Source organism: Antennarius striatus, chromosome 8 (genome assembly GCF_040054535.1).
Source record: "Antennarius striatus isolate MH-2024 chromosome 8, ASM4005453v1, whole genome shotgun sequence".
NCBI classification, from domain to species: Eukaryota; Metazoa; Chordata; class Actinopteri; order Lophiiformes; family Antennariidae; genus Antennarius; species Antennarius striatus.
The window spans coordinates 2,818,270-2,832,377 of NC_090783.1; the positions used below are offsets into that span (position 1 = coordinate 2,818,270).

The 14,108-nt window shown below is 42.5% G+C and overlaps 2 protein-coding genes across 2 annotated transcripts; both read left to right on the plus strand.

Annotated features, from left to right (window-relative positions):
* The first annotated feature begins 416 nt into the window (after positions 1–416).
* LOC137600557 (actin-related protein 2/3 complex subunit 1B-A-like) lies at positions 417–5,105 on the plus strand. The gene is made up of 10 exons (XM_068322255.1): positions 417–597; positions 1,129–1,271; positions 2,035–2,139; positions 2,555–2,777; positions 2,864–2,971; positions 3,052–3,285; positions 3,357–3,432; positions 4,183–4,382; positions 4,516–4,606; positions 4,692–5,105. Exons 2-10 carry the CDS (start codon positions 1,208–1,210, stop codon positions 4,728–4,730), a joined length of 1,140 nt encoding a protein of 379 aa, XP_068178356.1. The 5' UTR covers positions 417–597; positions 1,129–1,207; the 3' UTR covers positions 4,731–5,105.
* Positions 5,106–5,967: 862 nt separating this feature from the next.
* LOC137600351 (monocyte to macrophage differentiation factor 2-like) lies at positions 5,968–13,701 on the plus strand. Its single transcript, XM_068321929.1, has 7 exons — positions 5,968–6,204; positions 8,782–8,863; positions 9,514–9,674; positions 9,811–9,885; positions 9,989–10,090; positions 10,617–10,686; positions 10,771–13,701. The coding sequence occupies exons 1-7, from the start codon at positions 6,191–6,193 to the stop codon at positions 10,972–10,974; spliced, it is 708 nt and encodes a 235-aa protein (XP_068178030.1). The 5' UTR covers positions 5,968–6,190; the 3' UTR covers positions 10,975–13,701.
* The last annotated feature ends 407 nt before the right edge of the window (positions 13,702–14,108 follow it).

A 14,108-nucleotide genomic window follows, 5' to 3' on the forward strand; every position in this document is an offset into this window, starting at 1 on the left:
AAATAAATGTAACTTATAAAACATAAAAAAACCCTGTATAGCTCATTGTATAGTCAACTTTTCCTCTGTGACATCACTCCTTTATCCCTTCTGTTGCAGTTGACTTTGGGCCGTCCCCTTTTCCTCTTTATGCAGAAATGCATTCCTTCTTTTCCTCGTCTGCCATACTTCAGAAGTTTTTCTTAGCTCCTCCCTCTCTCTCTCTTCCTTTGAAAGAAAAAGAAAATCCCTGTTAAAATCCTGTTAAAAATGAAATACTTGCTCCCGTTCTCTCAAAACTCCCTGAAATGTTCCACTCCTGATCTTTTTCAGCCCGGAACATAAGCCTGCATAAACTTCCTGCATATCTCCACCTCAGCGCCTCACCATACCCTCCTCCACCTCCCCCTCTGACCTCTCCTCCCTCTCTTCAGCTCAGCTTCTTTCTTCCTGAGCTCACTCTGTCGTTGGCGTTCGTGTTGACTGGCCAGAGTCCGCGAGCTGAACACCCTCCTTTTTCATTTGCTCTGCCACCTTCCTCAGTCTCTGCCTCTTTCTCCTCTTTGTCTCTCTATCTCAGAGGCTTTTTCGCCCATTCATCTTTGCCCAGCCCTCAGGGTAAGTCGCTTGGGAAATATTTAACAGTTGACTGGGTTTGCTTTGACATGTCAGACAAGCAAGCACACACTTGGTGAGTGTGATGCAATTTCATTAAAAGCTAAAAGTGCACAACAGGAAGCCACGCTCTTTCACTCAGAGCACAGAAACACGGATGTTATGTGAACCGAGCCCTTCTACCAGAACTGACTGTGATGGAGATGTTATTTCCTGGGTGTGTACTCTAGCTGTGAAGCGTGGACTTTGTTTGGGGGATGTGTGTTACTCTTGATCGGCATCATTCCTCTCATGCCTCCAAAAGTCTGGATCTCATTAACACAACATGGATGTGATAAGCTCCATGTTTTTCTGCACATAGAAGTTAAACTAAAGCCTATTTTATTCTTAAGGTGCCTCAGATACCTTCAACCTGCTCTGACGGCGTCATCTGTTGCCTACTTATCTAATCGGCTGTAGTTCAGTTCTGTTTTCTTTCCATTTTGCAGCTTTCATTTAAAAACAATCGTGTTTTTCTACCTTATGCTTTTCTAGACTTGACCGTTATCTTGCAGCTCACCAGCTACTGGTTCCTCAATCCACTTCCTGGTCAGTTTGGAACATCTGATTGGCCATGTCGTACCACAGCTTCCTGCTGGAACCAATTAGCTGCCATGCCTGGAATAAAGATCGCACCCGTAAGTCCTCTCACCTTCTCCGATTGGCCGCTGGAGACGTGCGTTTCAGCGAGTCTGACTCATTTCATCTCCAAACTCAGTTTTAATTACATCATGGAACATCTTGCTACCACTAGAGTATGCGCCAAGGAACTGTGTAATAGTCAAAGGTTTGTGATTGGCTCCCAGGTGGTTGAAGGCATTTCCTGTTTCCTGTAACACTGAGGGTTTTGTCTCAGGGCCTTTCTGAAAGTGCTCTTGTGCTCTGTCAGCTCCAGGAAATGAATTCCATATTTGGCTATTTTTGATGAGCGCCATGATTTCAGAGAAAGAGGATGTAAGAGTCGGTTGTGGTCGACTCATACGTTTGTAGTTTCATTGAAATTACCAGCTCACACACACACACACACACACACACACACACACACACACACACACACACACACACACACACACACACACACACACACACAAAAAATAAAGCTGCAAACTCAATGTTCCTGCTCCTAGACAAACAGATCTGAGTCATCCGCTGGATAACAGTTTGCCTGTGTCTATTTGAAGATACCACATGTCTGTGTGCTGCCTTCGGGCGGACACATCCTGTAATCCTCCAGCATACTCATGCATCAGTCAGCTGCTCGATCTTCCTCTTAGCTAATCAGACATCGACTTCCTCTCTGTACTTTGTCCTGACACTGACGACCTTTTATTGCACTGGTGTTCAGCGTTTGTTCTGTTGATGCCTTCTGTGCTCTCACATTTTTTTTAAATTCCTCTTCAGAAATTGCCCTCTGCCCCAACAACCATGAGGTCCACATCTACAAGAAAGATGGGACCAAGTGGAGCAAGATCCACGAGCTGAAGGAGCACAATGGGCAGGTGACAGGTGAGACACTCGTGTACTCACAGACATTGTGATGTACGCTCATGGAAACGCACTTCCTGCCTGCAAAGATCAGAAGATCGACTCACTTCCTGTGCAGAGATGCTTGATGGGAAAAGATTCAGAGGATTGGTCAACATTTCCATCAAACACATTGACTCTGCTTCTAGTTATGTTACATTGGAAGACTGTTAACTCTTCTTGTTTGTATGTAAAGGTGCAGCTTGTTAGCTTAGCATAGCACAAAGATTGAAAATGGGGGGAAAGGGTTAGGTTAGCTCTGGGTCTGCACATATTAAAGGTAAAATACTAATACTAATGCAACAAGAATAAAGTTTTATTGATCAATTCAAATATATGTCATGAATATTGATTGTGCACCAATTTGAACACCAGTAAGAGCCTCTTTCTCCTGCAGGCATCGACTGGGCCCCAGACAGTAATCGTATAGTGACGTGTGGAGCGGATCGTAACGCCTACGTGTGGACCCTGAAAGAGGGCGCGTGGAAGCCCACCCTGGTCATCCTCAGGATCAACCGCGCCGCCCGATGCGTGAGGTGGTCGCCACGGGAGAATAAGTTCGCCGTGGGCAGCGGCTCGCGCCTCATCTCCATCTGCTACTTTGAGCAGGAAAATGATTGGTGAGGATTAGGTGACCCTGAACGGTGAGGTGTGATTGCTGCGAGGCAGGCGGGGGGGTTCTAAGGTGCTCTGCTGCTGCTTATAGGTGGGTGTGCAAACACATCAAGAAGCCCATCCGCTCCACCATCCTCAGTCTGGACTGGCATCCCAACAACGTCCTGCTGGCCGCTGGTTCCTGTGACTTCAAATGCAGGTGAGTCACATGACCCACAAAGATGTTCTACTCCTCTTTTGTAGTAAAGATTGTTGATACCACCACCACCTTTTTCACAGGGTGTTCTCAGCCTACATTAAGGAGGTGGAAGAGAAGCCCGGACCCACCCCCTGGGGCAGCAAGATGCCCTTTGGGGAGATGCTGTTTGAGTCTGGAGGGTCCGGGGCCGGTCAGGCTTTGGGTGGAGGTGGTGGGTGGGTCCACAGTGTGTGCTTCTCCCACTCCGGCAACCGCCTGGCCTGGACCTCCCACGACTCCACCGTGTCTGTCGCCGAAGGGGGCAAGACCGGCACGTAAGAGACGGCGTTGTGTTGCGTTGCTTTGCATTGTGTGTGTGAACATGCTGACCTTCGGTGTTCCACAGGGTGAACAGTCTGAGCTCTGAGACTCTCCCTCTGCTGTGTGTCACCTTCATCACCGAGAACAGCTTAGTAGCAGCTGTGAGTATTCAGTACATGCAGAAACATATCCACTAATCAGTTTATCATATTATTATATCATCATATTTTCTCATTATTTGTGTCTCACGATAAAAATCAATTTACTGAGAAAATCTAACGCAAAAAAATCCAACCAGGCTACATTAAAAGAGAATCCAGATCCAGATTATGATCCAGATTTGGGCCCAATTATACATGAATAAATAAAATTATTATCAATACAAGGGTATTTGTGTTTTGATTGGCTGATTATTATTTTTGTGGATATTATCAAATTGGTAAAGAAAAATTCTCGTCAGGGCCAAATCTGTGTCAATATTTTATCAACTCGACTTTGGCCAAAGATCCAGACCTACGCAAAATTTAATTAACATCCACTGACATCTGTTTGTAACATCTTGTGGACAAGAACATAGTGATCACATGACCTCCTGCAGCTCTTGTTGTGGGGGGTAATAGAATAGGGAGACTCCCACGCATTTTATTATCAACATATTTCAGCATTGAGTCATCTCACTCCCGACTCTTTTAGGTATTTCCTGTTCTCAACTTTTAAATTCCCACTTTTTGGGCTCTAATCTTTTGACTTTAGTGCCTCTATTTTGACAGATGGAGCCAATTGAATTCCATTAAAATAACAGGAAGTTGTTGACAAGCTTTTTGGCTATATCTTTTAAAATCAAATTGTTATTGAGAGTCGTGTTGCTGCACTGAAATTACACCCACGCCATCATGTCTCCGATGCTCCAGGGCCACGACTGCTACCCAATACTGTACGTGTACGATGGCGCCAAAGGCAGCCTGACATATGGCGGCAAGCTGGATGTTCCCAAGCAGGCGGCCCAGAAGGACATCAGTGCCAGGGAACGTTTCCAGAACCTGGACCGCCGGGCCTCGGAGTCCCAGAGCACCGAGAAGGACCTGACCACCCGGCACAAGAACAGCATCAGGTAGCAAAGCCTGCAGGTCGGCTTCAGACCGGCTGACAGGAGATCTAGAAATATTTTCCTCCGTAAAAACGATAAAACTAGCTTCATATCTGATTTATAACCAGCGTTTGACTTGATCCAAACAATATTTCAGCGAAATCTCAGTGCTGGAGGGAGGACGAAACCAGTGCACCAAGTTCTGCACCACCGGCATGGATGGAGGAATGTGCATCTGGGACGTCAAGGTAACACAAACCCCCACGCTGCATGGATGGACGGAGCTGCTCCGTGTCTACTAAACATTCCTTTAATCTTTCAACTTTCTTGCAGACTCTGGTGTCAATGATGAAGAACCTGAAGATAGTCTGAGCTGAAGTTTGCATCACCCAAACCAAGTATATTAGCTTCAGAAGAAACCTGCTGCCGTATTACTCAAAGCTTCTCTGCCCTATTTTAATCAGGTTTTTTTTATATACGATTTAAACAATCAGACTCAGGTCTTTCGTTGTTTGGAATCCTTCTGGATGTTTTTGCTGAAGTGATTAAAATCAACACTGCTGACAGAGGACCGACCACAAGTCTGTAAAGGTACTTTTGGACTTTGTTAGTTAATCATAGAGAGTTCAGGCTTAAAACAGGATATTTTTATCCAACGTGATGGAAGGCTGCAATTTGTTAAAGCTTATGCTGGTCATAAAATGCATTTAATAAATGAAAACTGTTTCAGTGTTCAATGGAGCGTCACTACAGGTGTGTTTTATCACTTTCGCAGATGTCTGTAATATTTTAAAATCTTAAACCTTATGAATTTAAGAGTGTGACTATGACGTCTTGAAAAATCACATTACAGTATCTTAGTTTGAAATACCGTAATTTTTTGGGGTTGCGACTAAATTATTGTTATATTATATCCTGTGAATTCGTGAATTCATTCTGAATTTTCAGCTAACATAATTTTTTTCTAGTTAAATGCCAACTTTTTTCTTGCAATATGTTTTATTCTGGTAAAATTTTACTTGTGGATTTTTGTTCTTTTGTAAAAAATGACTTTATTCCTGTTTTATTAATTTTTAATGAAAAATTAATAATGCAATATCTTTTTCTGGTAATATAACTTTATTTTTCTATTTATTAGTATCATTATTAAATTATGATTCAATAAGTCCTTTTCATAATTCCGACTTTTTTTGTTTTGACGCCATTCAGTGTAGTAATAAGAGCTCCTCGTATGACCAACAGTCATGTCATATTTTTTAAATCCATTTATTAAAAAAAAAAGTTTTTAAAATGCTAAATTTCAGTATGAGCCAAAAATCAGCTGGCGCCACCTAGCGGCAGGAGAAATCACTACGGATCACGACAGATTTCCCCAGCAGTGATGAAAAACAACCTCCTCTTCACCGAGTCGTGATGACATGAAGAGAGAGAGAGGGAGAGAGAGAGAGAGAGAGAGAGAGAGAAAGAGAGAGAGAGAGAGAGAGAGAGAGAGAGAGAGAGAGAGAGAGAGAGCATCAGCATCAGCATCAGCATCAGCATCAGCACCACCGAGCAGGAAGAGAGCGGCTGCCTCCTCAGACATCCTCCCCCCCCCCGACCGCAGCGCGTCCTGCCCGGAGCCTCTGGAGGCGGCTGGCTCGGGATGCGTCCGTGTCCCGGTGCTGCTTGACGTGACGATCGCCCCACGACGTCCTCGCGGTTGAAACGTTACGTTGGACGCTCCTGACGATCTTCCACAGAGAACGACCGGCCGTCCGCTCCACACTCCGAGGGGAACCAGGCTCTCGCCATCCTGTCTGTCTGCTGTCAACTGTTGCTGATTCCCACTGTAAATGAATCTTGTAAGGTAGGTGGAGTGTTTTCATCCCGGTAACGGGACACCGGATTAGAGGCGGCCGGTAAATTATGTAAATTCTGACGCGCACCAGGAGGATGAGGATGAGGAGGATGGAGCATTTCCATGTTCCTCATGAGTGATGATGTAATTATGTTGGAGCTCAGAGTGGAGTTGACACCTGCCACTCTCTTCATCTTCATCTCGTCTCCTCTGCCTCAACAGGCCCTGATGGTGTCCCATTTATAAAATGAGTCTGGGTCTAGGGCTCAAACTGAACATGTTCTCTTCTCTTCTGAGAGGAAAGGAGAAAATGAGAAAATGCCTATCTGAGAAGCCAGAAGTGGGAATTGTATTTTTAAAATTTTAATTGAAAAGTGACTGAAATTATCAATCGGCCATCAAAATTATCAGTAGAAAACTGTTAAGGCCTTTGAAACACCAGATATTTCTGAACTCCAGTAGGAAACCAAATATGGATTCATGATGTCATCGAAGCCACAGGCTGATTATATTTATATTCTTTACAAAAATACATTTATTAATTGATTCTGTTTGTCAAATAATCAGAAATATGATCAGAAAATAATCCTTACTTTTTTTCCCCACACAAATAAAATGTCAGTTTTCTCTATAAGGCTACTGAATGTAGTGATGTGTTAGTTAATTTTTATATTATTTTAAATTGAATATTTTGGTGAAACAAGCACCAACAACATTATTTCAATATTTTTTCTTGTATTGTATGAAAACTCAAACATGAAATGACATCACAAAATATTGATTTCAATCACTTTCATTTTTTAATTCACAACCGAGGTGACGTCTTCAAACTGCTTGCAAGAGCTGAAAAGTCAAATATATTTTATTTTTATTCATGCAACAAAAGATTGAAGCAGATAACTATTAAAAACTGAGATTATTTGACTTTTTTTTTTTTTTTTGCTTGAAAGATTACAAAAATATAATTCATCATCAAAATTGTTGCAGATTTATTTTCCCAAATCCACTCATCATTATCTGATGCTCACTTTTACACCCGATATGTGACCATCCCTGACAGCACATTCATCTAATGCTAACTGGACTGAAGCTGAATGAGGCGGCTGAAGCAGAAACTTCCTTCTGTCCGTCCTGCTGTCACATGAGAACACTTCTCACGGCTTCTCATGATGTCCAGCGCTCGTTTTCTCTCTGCCTGGCCTCTGGCCTGATAATTATCAGCTTGATAAAGTCATTACAGACCCGGCCGAGCCTGCTGGGCCTTGGCGCCGGATCACAGAGCCAATCAGGCGACGGGAGGCCGACGTTGGATTAAGGGGAAGGGAAGGGTTTGTATTTGGGACGGGACGGAGGTATTAATAACCCGGAATGAGTGTCACTCTAAAAATGGGAGACAAGAAGATGGAGGGTGTGCTGTAACCACAGTTGTGTCTCCTGTATCCGCCTACAGGAGGATCAGGAGCATCATGTATGATTTAAGGAGGTTTGTGCTGCAGTGTGGGAGGCAGCGGTGCTCTGCTGTTGCTCACACATGTACTCTTGACAGTTTCTCTCCACTTCTACTCAAAGATTTGCCAAAGTCTCCACTTACTTTTCTCGTTTTTTCCTCAAAGATGATAAATAGATGTTTTCCTCTGTGTCGCCATACATGAAAATTCATAATACGAATATTTAGTTTGAGTGGAATTCCCTTTGGTGACTTTCTCATTTGGAGTTCCACCAATTGTAGAAGTGTGTGTGTTTGTATGTGTGTGTGCGTGTGTGTGTGTGTGTGCATGTGTGTGTGAGAGAGAGACACATAACTAAATCTAGGTCTCTTATGAAATCTGTCTCTGTAAAATGCAGCATAAAAACAGGGAGGGGTTGCATTTGTCTACATGTGTGTGTGTGTGTGTGTGTGTGTGTGTGTGTGTTGTGTGTGTTGTGTGTCTGCATGGATATCACTGTCCGTTTGCCTTCCTGCATGTTAATTTAATCACGGAGAGGCAGGGAGGAGACGCAGTCGCGGAGCAGAACAGAAGGAGATGGAGGAGAGGAAGATGAAAGAAACAAGGAGGTTTCTGGTGTTGGTGTGTGTGTGTAGGGGGGGGGGGAGACAATCCCCTGCCTGCTGGTTTCCATGACAACAGTGACATCATTGATGGAGCTGTTTGGGGTTTCTGTGAGAGATATTCAAAGGAATGGAATTTTTTTTTTACTTCGAGTGTGTGTGTGTGTGTGTGTGTCTGTGTGTGTTTGAGAGAGAGACAGATTATCGGGATGAACCTCTGGTTCAGTCATTCTGTGGTTACCCACAGTTGCCAAGCAACAGCAGTCATGGCAACAAGTTGAAGCACGACCTAATGTTGCTAAGCAAAAGGAGAGGATGGAGTGAAATTTTAGGCGCCCTACTGATATTAACCGTGTTTTTATAACACGTAGAGGCGGAAACGCTGCGTTTAAGGACACAATGTTGACTCTGATCGTTTTCAGTGTGTCTCATTGTCGTATTTAAGCACACAAGAAATGTCACACGCTGATTTTTCTCATGATCGTTCAGATATCGACACGCAGAAAGTCAAACATGTTTGTCTGCAATGCTTCCAGGTTTATGAACAACCGCGTTCCTCCCAACAAGAGATACCAGCCCACGGAATATGAGCACGCTGCCAACTGCGCCACGCATGCGGTGAATACACACACACAACAGATAAAGACACACACACACACACACACTGTATGCACTTTGAAATATCGCTTTTAGCTCTTTGTTTCTGAAGACTTTCCAGAAATAATTAAAACACTCCATGTTTGTTTTCCACAGATACATTTGATCCTTTTTTAAAGTAAATTTTAATTTTGTTATTTGTATACTATACACATAAAAATTTTAACCAAAAAGAGATTTAGGACCTCCCCTCAACTCTTAACAACATGAACACATGAATTAATTTAAAAAAAATAATGGAAATAAAACAAAATATCACTATCAATATTAATATATAAGAAAAATATAAAAGAAATGAAAAATAAACAACCACGAGTCCACAGTGAGGTTTTATACTGTTTCTTCATCGCTTGTCTACTTTTGAGCATTTTAGAAAATGTATTTGTAGAGTTTTAATGGATTTCTACTTTTGCACAGTTTACTATTGTCATATTTTACTTATATTTTATTTGATCTCAGCCCTTTGAGCTATAATAACCTACTGGACTGGATGAAAACAGGAGAAAAACCCTGCGGTGTAACATGTAGGCAGCCTCAGATTGTTGTTAACCGGCTCCTCCATCGTGTTCTGGGTGTCTTCTGTTTGAATCTCACGTGTCGCTGGCGTCCAGCTATGGATAATCCCCAGCCTGCTCGGCAGCTTGGTGCTGCACTTCCAGTCGGAGGACCAATGGGAGCGGCTGTCGGCCTGGGTGTACGGCGCGGGGCTGAGCTCGCTCTTCATCATCTCCACCCTGTTCCATACTGTGGCCTGGAAGAAGAGCCATCTCCGGTGCGCGCACTGAAACATGCATACATGAGAACACTTCACACATCCCCCTGTTCCATATCGTGCTTCTCAAATACACTGATTTACACGCGTGAACAGCATCACTCTGTTGCCATGACGCTGTCTGATCTCTCCTCAGGTCTGTGGAGCACTCTTTCCACATGTGTGACAGGATGGTGATCTATTTCTTCATTGCTGCCTCCTACGCCCCATGGTAAGCAAAGCAGGCTGGTGCATGTGTGTATGTGTGTGTGTGTGTGTGTGTGTGCGTGTGTGTGTGTGTGTGTGTTGATTTGCTGCGATGCGTGCTTCTCCAGGCTGAACCTCCGTGAGCTCGGCCCGTGGGCGTGTCACATGCGCTGGCTGGTGTGGGTCATGGCCTCCTTTGGAACCACCTATGTCTTCTTCTTCCATGAGAGGTAAATTTTTACAGCAGGATAAATTTAAATTAATTCTACAGCTGTAGTGAAATAATTTCATTTTTCTCATTATCTGCATCAGCAAATAAACCCCAGGTGAGATTTACATCAATCTGATATTATGAGCTTCGCCCTTAAAATTTAAAATCTTTAATCCTCTCTGTGTGGAAATATTTAAACATTTATGCAATAAAACTCGTCATTTATGCAAAGCAGGAGACTCCATGTGTAAACATGTCTGTGGTGCATTTAGTTGACCACAAATTCCAGGAAAGATTCAGCACGGACACTGAAGGCCTCATTTATAGCTTTCACATTAAAATGCACTTATTTTGAAAAAACAAGCAGGACGTGGTTAATAGTCAGAGCCTTGTGCATGTTAATGCATCGATGAGCAAAACCAAAAACTGCTTTTAATGTTCATTGTGGTATTTCTTCAAATAATCAATCAGCAAACTGGGAGAAAGCTTTTTAGCGGTGGAAGTTATTTTATTCTGCATGCATGAAGTCCTCTCCTCTGCATCAGATATAAGATCATGGAGCTGATCTGCTACACGGTGATGGGAGTGTTTCCTGCCTTGGTCATCCTCTCAATGGTAAGCGCGCCCAGTAAGCATCGCATGTAGTCTGCAGCGTCATTTCCTTGCTGTAACGTCTTCAGGACGTGTGTTTCTTCCCAGCCGGAGCAGTCGGGATTGTGGGAGCTGCTGATGGGCGGAGCCTGCTACTGCCTGGGGATGATCTTTTTCAAAAGTGATGGCATTGTCCCCTTTGCTCACGCCATTTGGCACATGTTTGTAGCCATGGGAGCGGCCATACACTACTACGCCATCTGGAAGTACCTCTATGCTCAGCCATCCAATCAGGTGCAGACGTCCAGATGACATCGCTGACCTCACAGGAAGCAGCTCCTGCATTCGAGCTGCTGCGCTGGGATGATGGGTGCCTCCATTGGAAAGCAGATATTAAATCTCCTGAGGGTCAAAAACCAATGATGCATTCAGGCAATCCTCCTCAACTCGTAAAAAGTCACATTTATCCCCGCTATGTCTCTCTCATCAGCACTTTCATCTACAAAGCAGCTTCTGAGGCTAACTAAATTCATCAAAATTTATCGTCATGGAGCTGCGAATGTCTCTACAACCTTTATTTCAAATCCATCAGGTAGAATTCACTTGGAAAGGCAAACCTTTGGTGGCCCCATATCATCAAATTATTAGCATTCCATACGTTGGTTGCCATGGCAATCCATCCAACAGCAGATTTTAATCCCGGCTGCTGTTGCTGACATCCTGCACTGACTTTGGTGTGACTAATAACAACCCAACCTCAAATACCTTGTAAATATGGTGCATTTATGTGACATTGAGGACACTTGAACGCATCATCAAGTGATTTCCTGACACGCAACATATTGTGGAATATTGATTTGAAAGTATTTGGTCAAAAACGAACCCCTGCACTCAGAGAGGATATTAACGTCATTAATGGGGGCAGCCAGTCGATCAAGACGCAGCTTTTCTTTTTTCTAATTTTTTTATTTGTTCACTTTAGTTTTAGCTTTGGTTTCTCTCCAAAGATCAGGGGTTAAATCACTATTGTTGAAGATTACTCTCAATCATCAGTAACGGAACGTGTCCTGGTTGCCATATCAATCATTTCTGCGTCCGCTTCAGAGTGTTTGGTGATATTATTGCTGTTCTTGTCATTAGTTATTAGTCGTGCTAATAGCACTGTGTCCGTTTCAATCGGTTATTTGCTGTGATTCAAATCAAGCGTGAGTGTAGGATGTTTTACGCCGAACATGCTCATATTTACGGTTTTAACCTTCGAGACTTCCTGTGTGCTTCCATATTTATCAGGCTCTAGTCTACAGAGTAGATTACAAAGCTTAATTTATGAAATCTAATAAACTACTGCTGTCGATTAGGGTTAGAAAGTGAAGATGTCCTCATTAGCTCTATAGAGTATATATATTTATCAGTATGTGTTGACCTCATCTTATGTACTTATCAGCTGATTATCATCTTCAGCCCAATGAATAGGACCTACCTGAGTGTTTGTGATGCGGTGGAACCTCAGGAGGTGAAGCCAGCGTCTGACTCAATACTGCCAGAAGACTGACTAACTGCCGTACCCGAAAGCACACGACGACCACATACATCCCACACTTGAAAGGAAACTGAAGCTATAGCATTGTTGAACAATCCCGGCCCAATTTTTAATGGCATCTCAGGTGTGTGTGTGTGTGTGTGCGTGTGTGTGTGCGTGCGTGCGTGTGTGTGTGTGTGTGCATGTGTGAGTGTGAGTCTTAAACTGTCAGACTTCCATGAATCCAAAGACTCTGATTGGCTGAGTCTATGTTTACACATGAACGCATGTACCTTGTAGACGTATAAAAGTATATTAGAAATAGGTATGTAGTCTTAGTGTTGTGCTCTGTGTTGGTACTTGTTTGATGTATGTGGCTAGAGGACCAAAAGGTCACAAGTCTTCTCCTCCTATGTGTAAAAACGTTTAAACTCCTGCTTCCATTCGACTTTATTTCGCGGCTGTTTTTCTCTCAGGATTGGGATCATTTGGGCTTTAAAGCCCGTGGAGCAACATTCAAGGACCATTAAAGCTGCTCCAGCTTTTTGGGAGCAACAAAGACCTGCATACAGTATTAAATAGATGTGAGGCTATTTCCTTTAACGCTGTGCGTACTCTCTGCTCCAGCGGCAGCAGCCATTAAGGTTTCAGCTAGAAGCTAACATAAGTATTTATAGATTATTATTATTACTATTATAAGGAACCAGGAAGAATATCTTTGCTGTAAAATCCACAATCTTTTCATGTCGATCTGAATTGAAATACACTGTGACAAACATGCGTGAAATGATCATCCCATATTCGTTTTCATTAAGTAAGTTAAAATTTGAAGAACTTTCTTGTGGATTCACACCAAAAAAACAACAAAACCCAAATCATATGTTCCAAATTATATTATAGAAGAAATATGTCTATTTTTTAACAAATGATCAGATGTGAAGGAGTGTCTACTTTACTGTTAACTGTCACTGATCAAACTCTGGGGTCTAATTTTAAATTGAAATAACCCAGAGATTGGAAATAAAAAAAGAAAATATATTAGTTACTTTATTAATTAATTACCTTTTTTAGTCATTTAGGATTATTCATATGGGGACAATGTAGATACCTCAGTTTGAAGCTAAACTCTTTATTGTCATAATGAAGAGTCCCTTTAGTGCTCACAGTGTTTACTGTCGCCTCCAGAGACACCAAATTACTGAGCATTCACTGGTTTTGTGACATTGAGATGAAGCCGTTTGATGTGTGTCTGTCCGGTCTATGTCCTTATGTCTGACAATACATTTTGTATGGAGCTTTATAAGACTTCATGGACACTCTGTACATTTTTTATAGACATTCTGTGATTGTGGAGCTGCTCGCTCTGTTCTCAGTGCCGCTGGTGTTTTCCCTCCGGGTGTACGAGACTGACTACATTATCTCATAGGCCTGCTCTCTCTCTCTCTCTCTGGCCAGCTTTCATTTGGGTTATTGTGTCTGTGGAGCTTTTGTGCTGTGATAAGACTATATTATACCAACAATGCTTTTATTTTTTCTATATCTCTTGTAATAAAAATAACATTTTTCATGCAGTATATTCCTGGACTCCACATTTTATATTTCAGCTTTTTCTTGGAAATCAAACTTTGTCTGCAGGAGTCATTGAAGGTAAACCCGCAGCAGCATTTTTTAAATTAGGTTTCATAATACAATAAATATATTGGGATGCTACACATGCATTTATGCATTCACACAGATCACAAACTGCACCTCATACTTGAGGACAGTTTGTTAGAGAAGGCATACGGCGTGGCTATTATATAAACCATAATATACGTAGAGAATCTGTCATTTTAGTTAATCTCATAGTTTAATAATTTCCCATTTAAGCCACGAAACAGTGACACTTGACTTTTATGTTATACTTGTTACTTCGTTTCACCAGTAA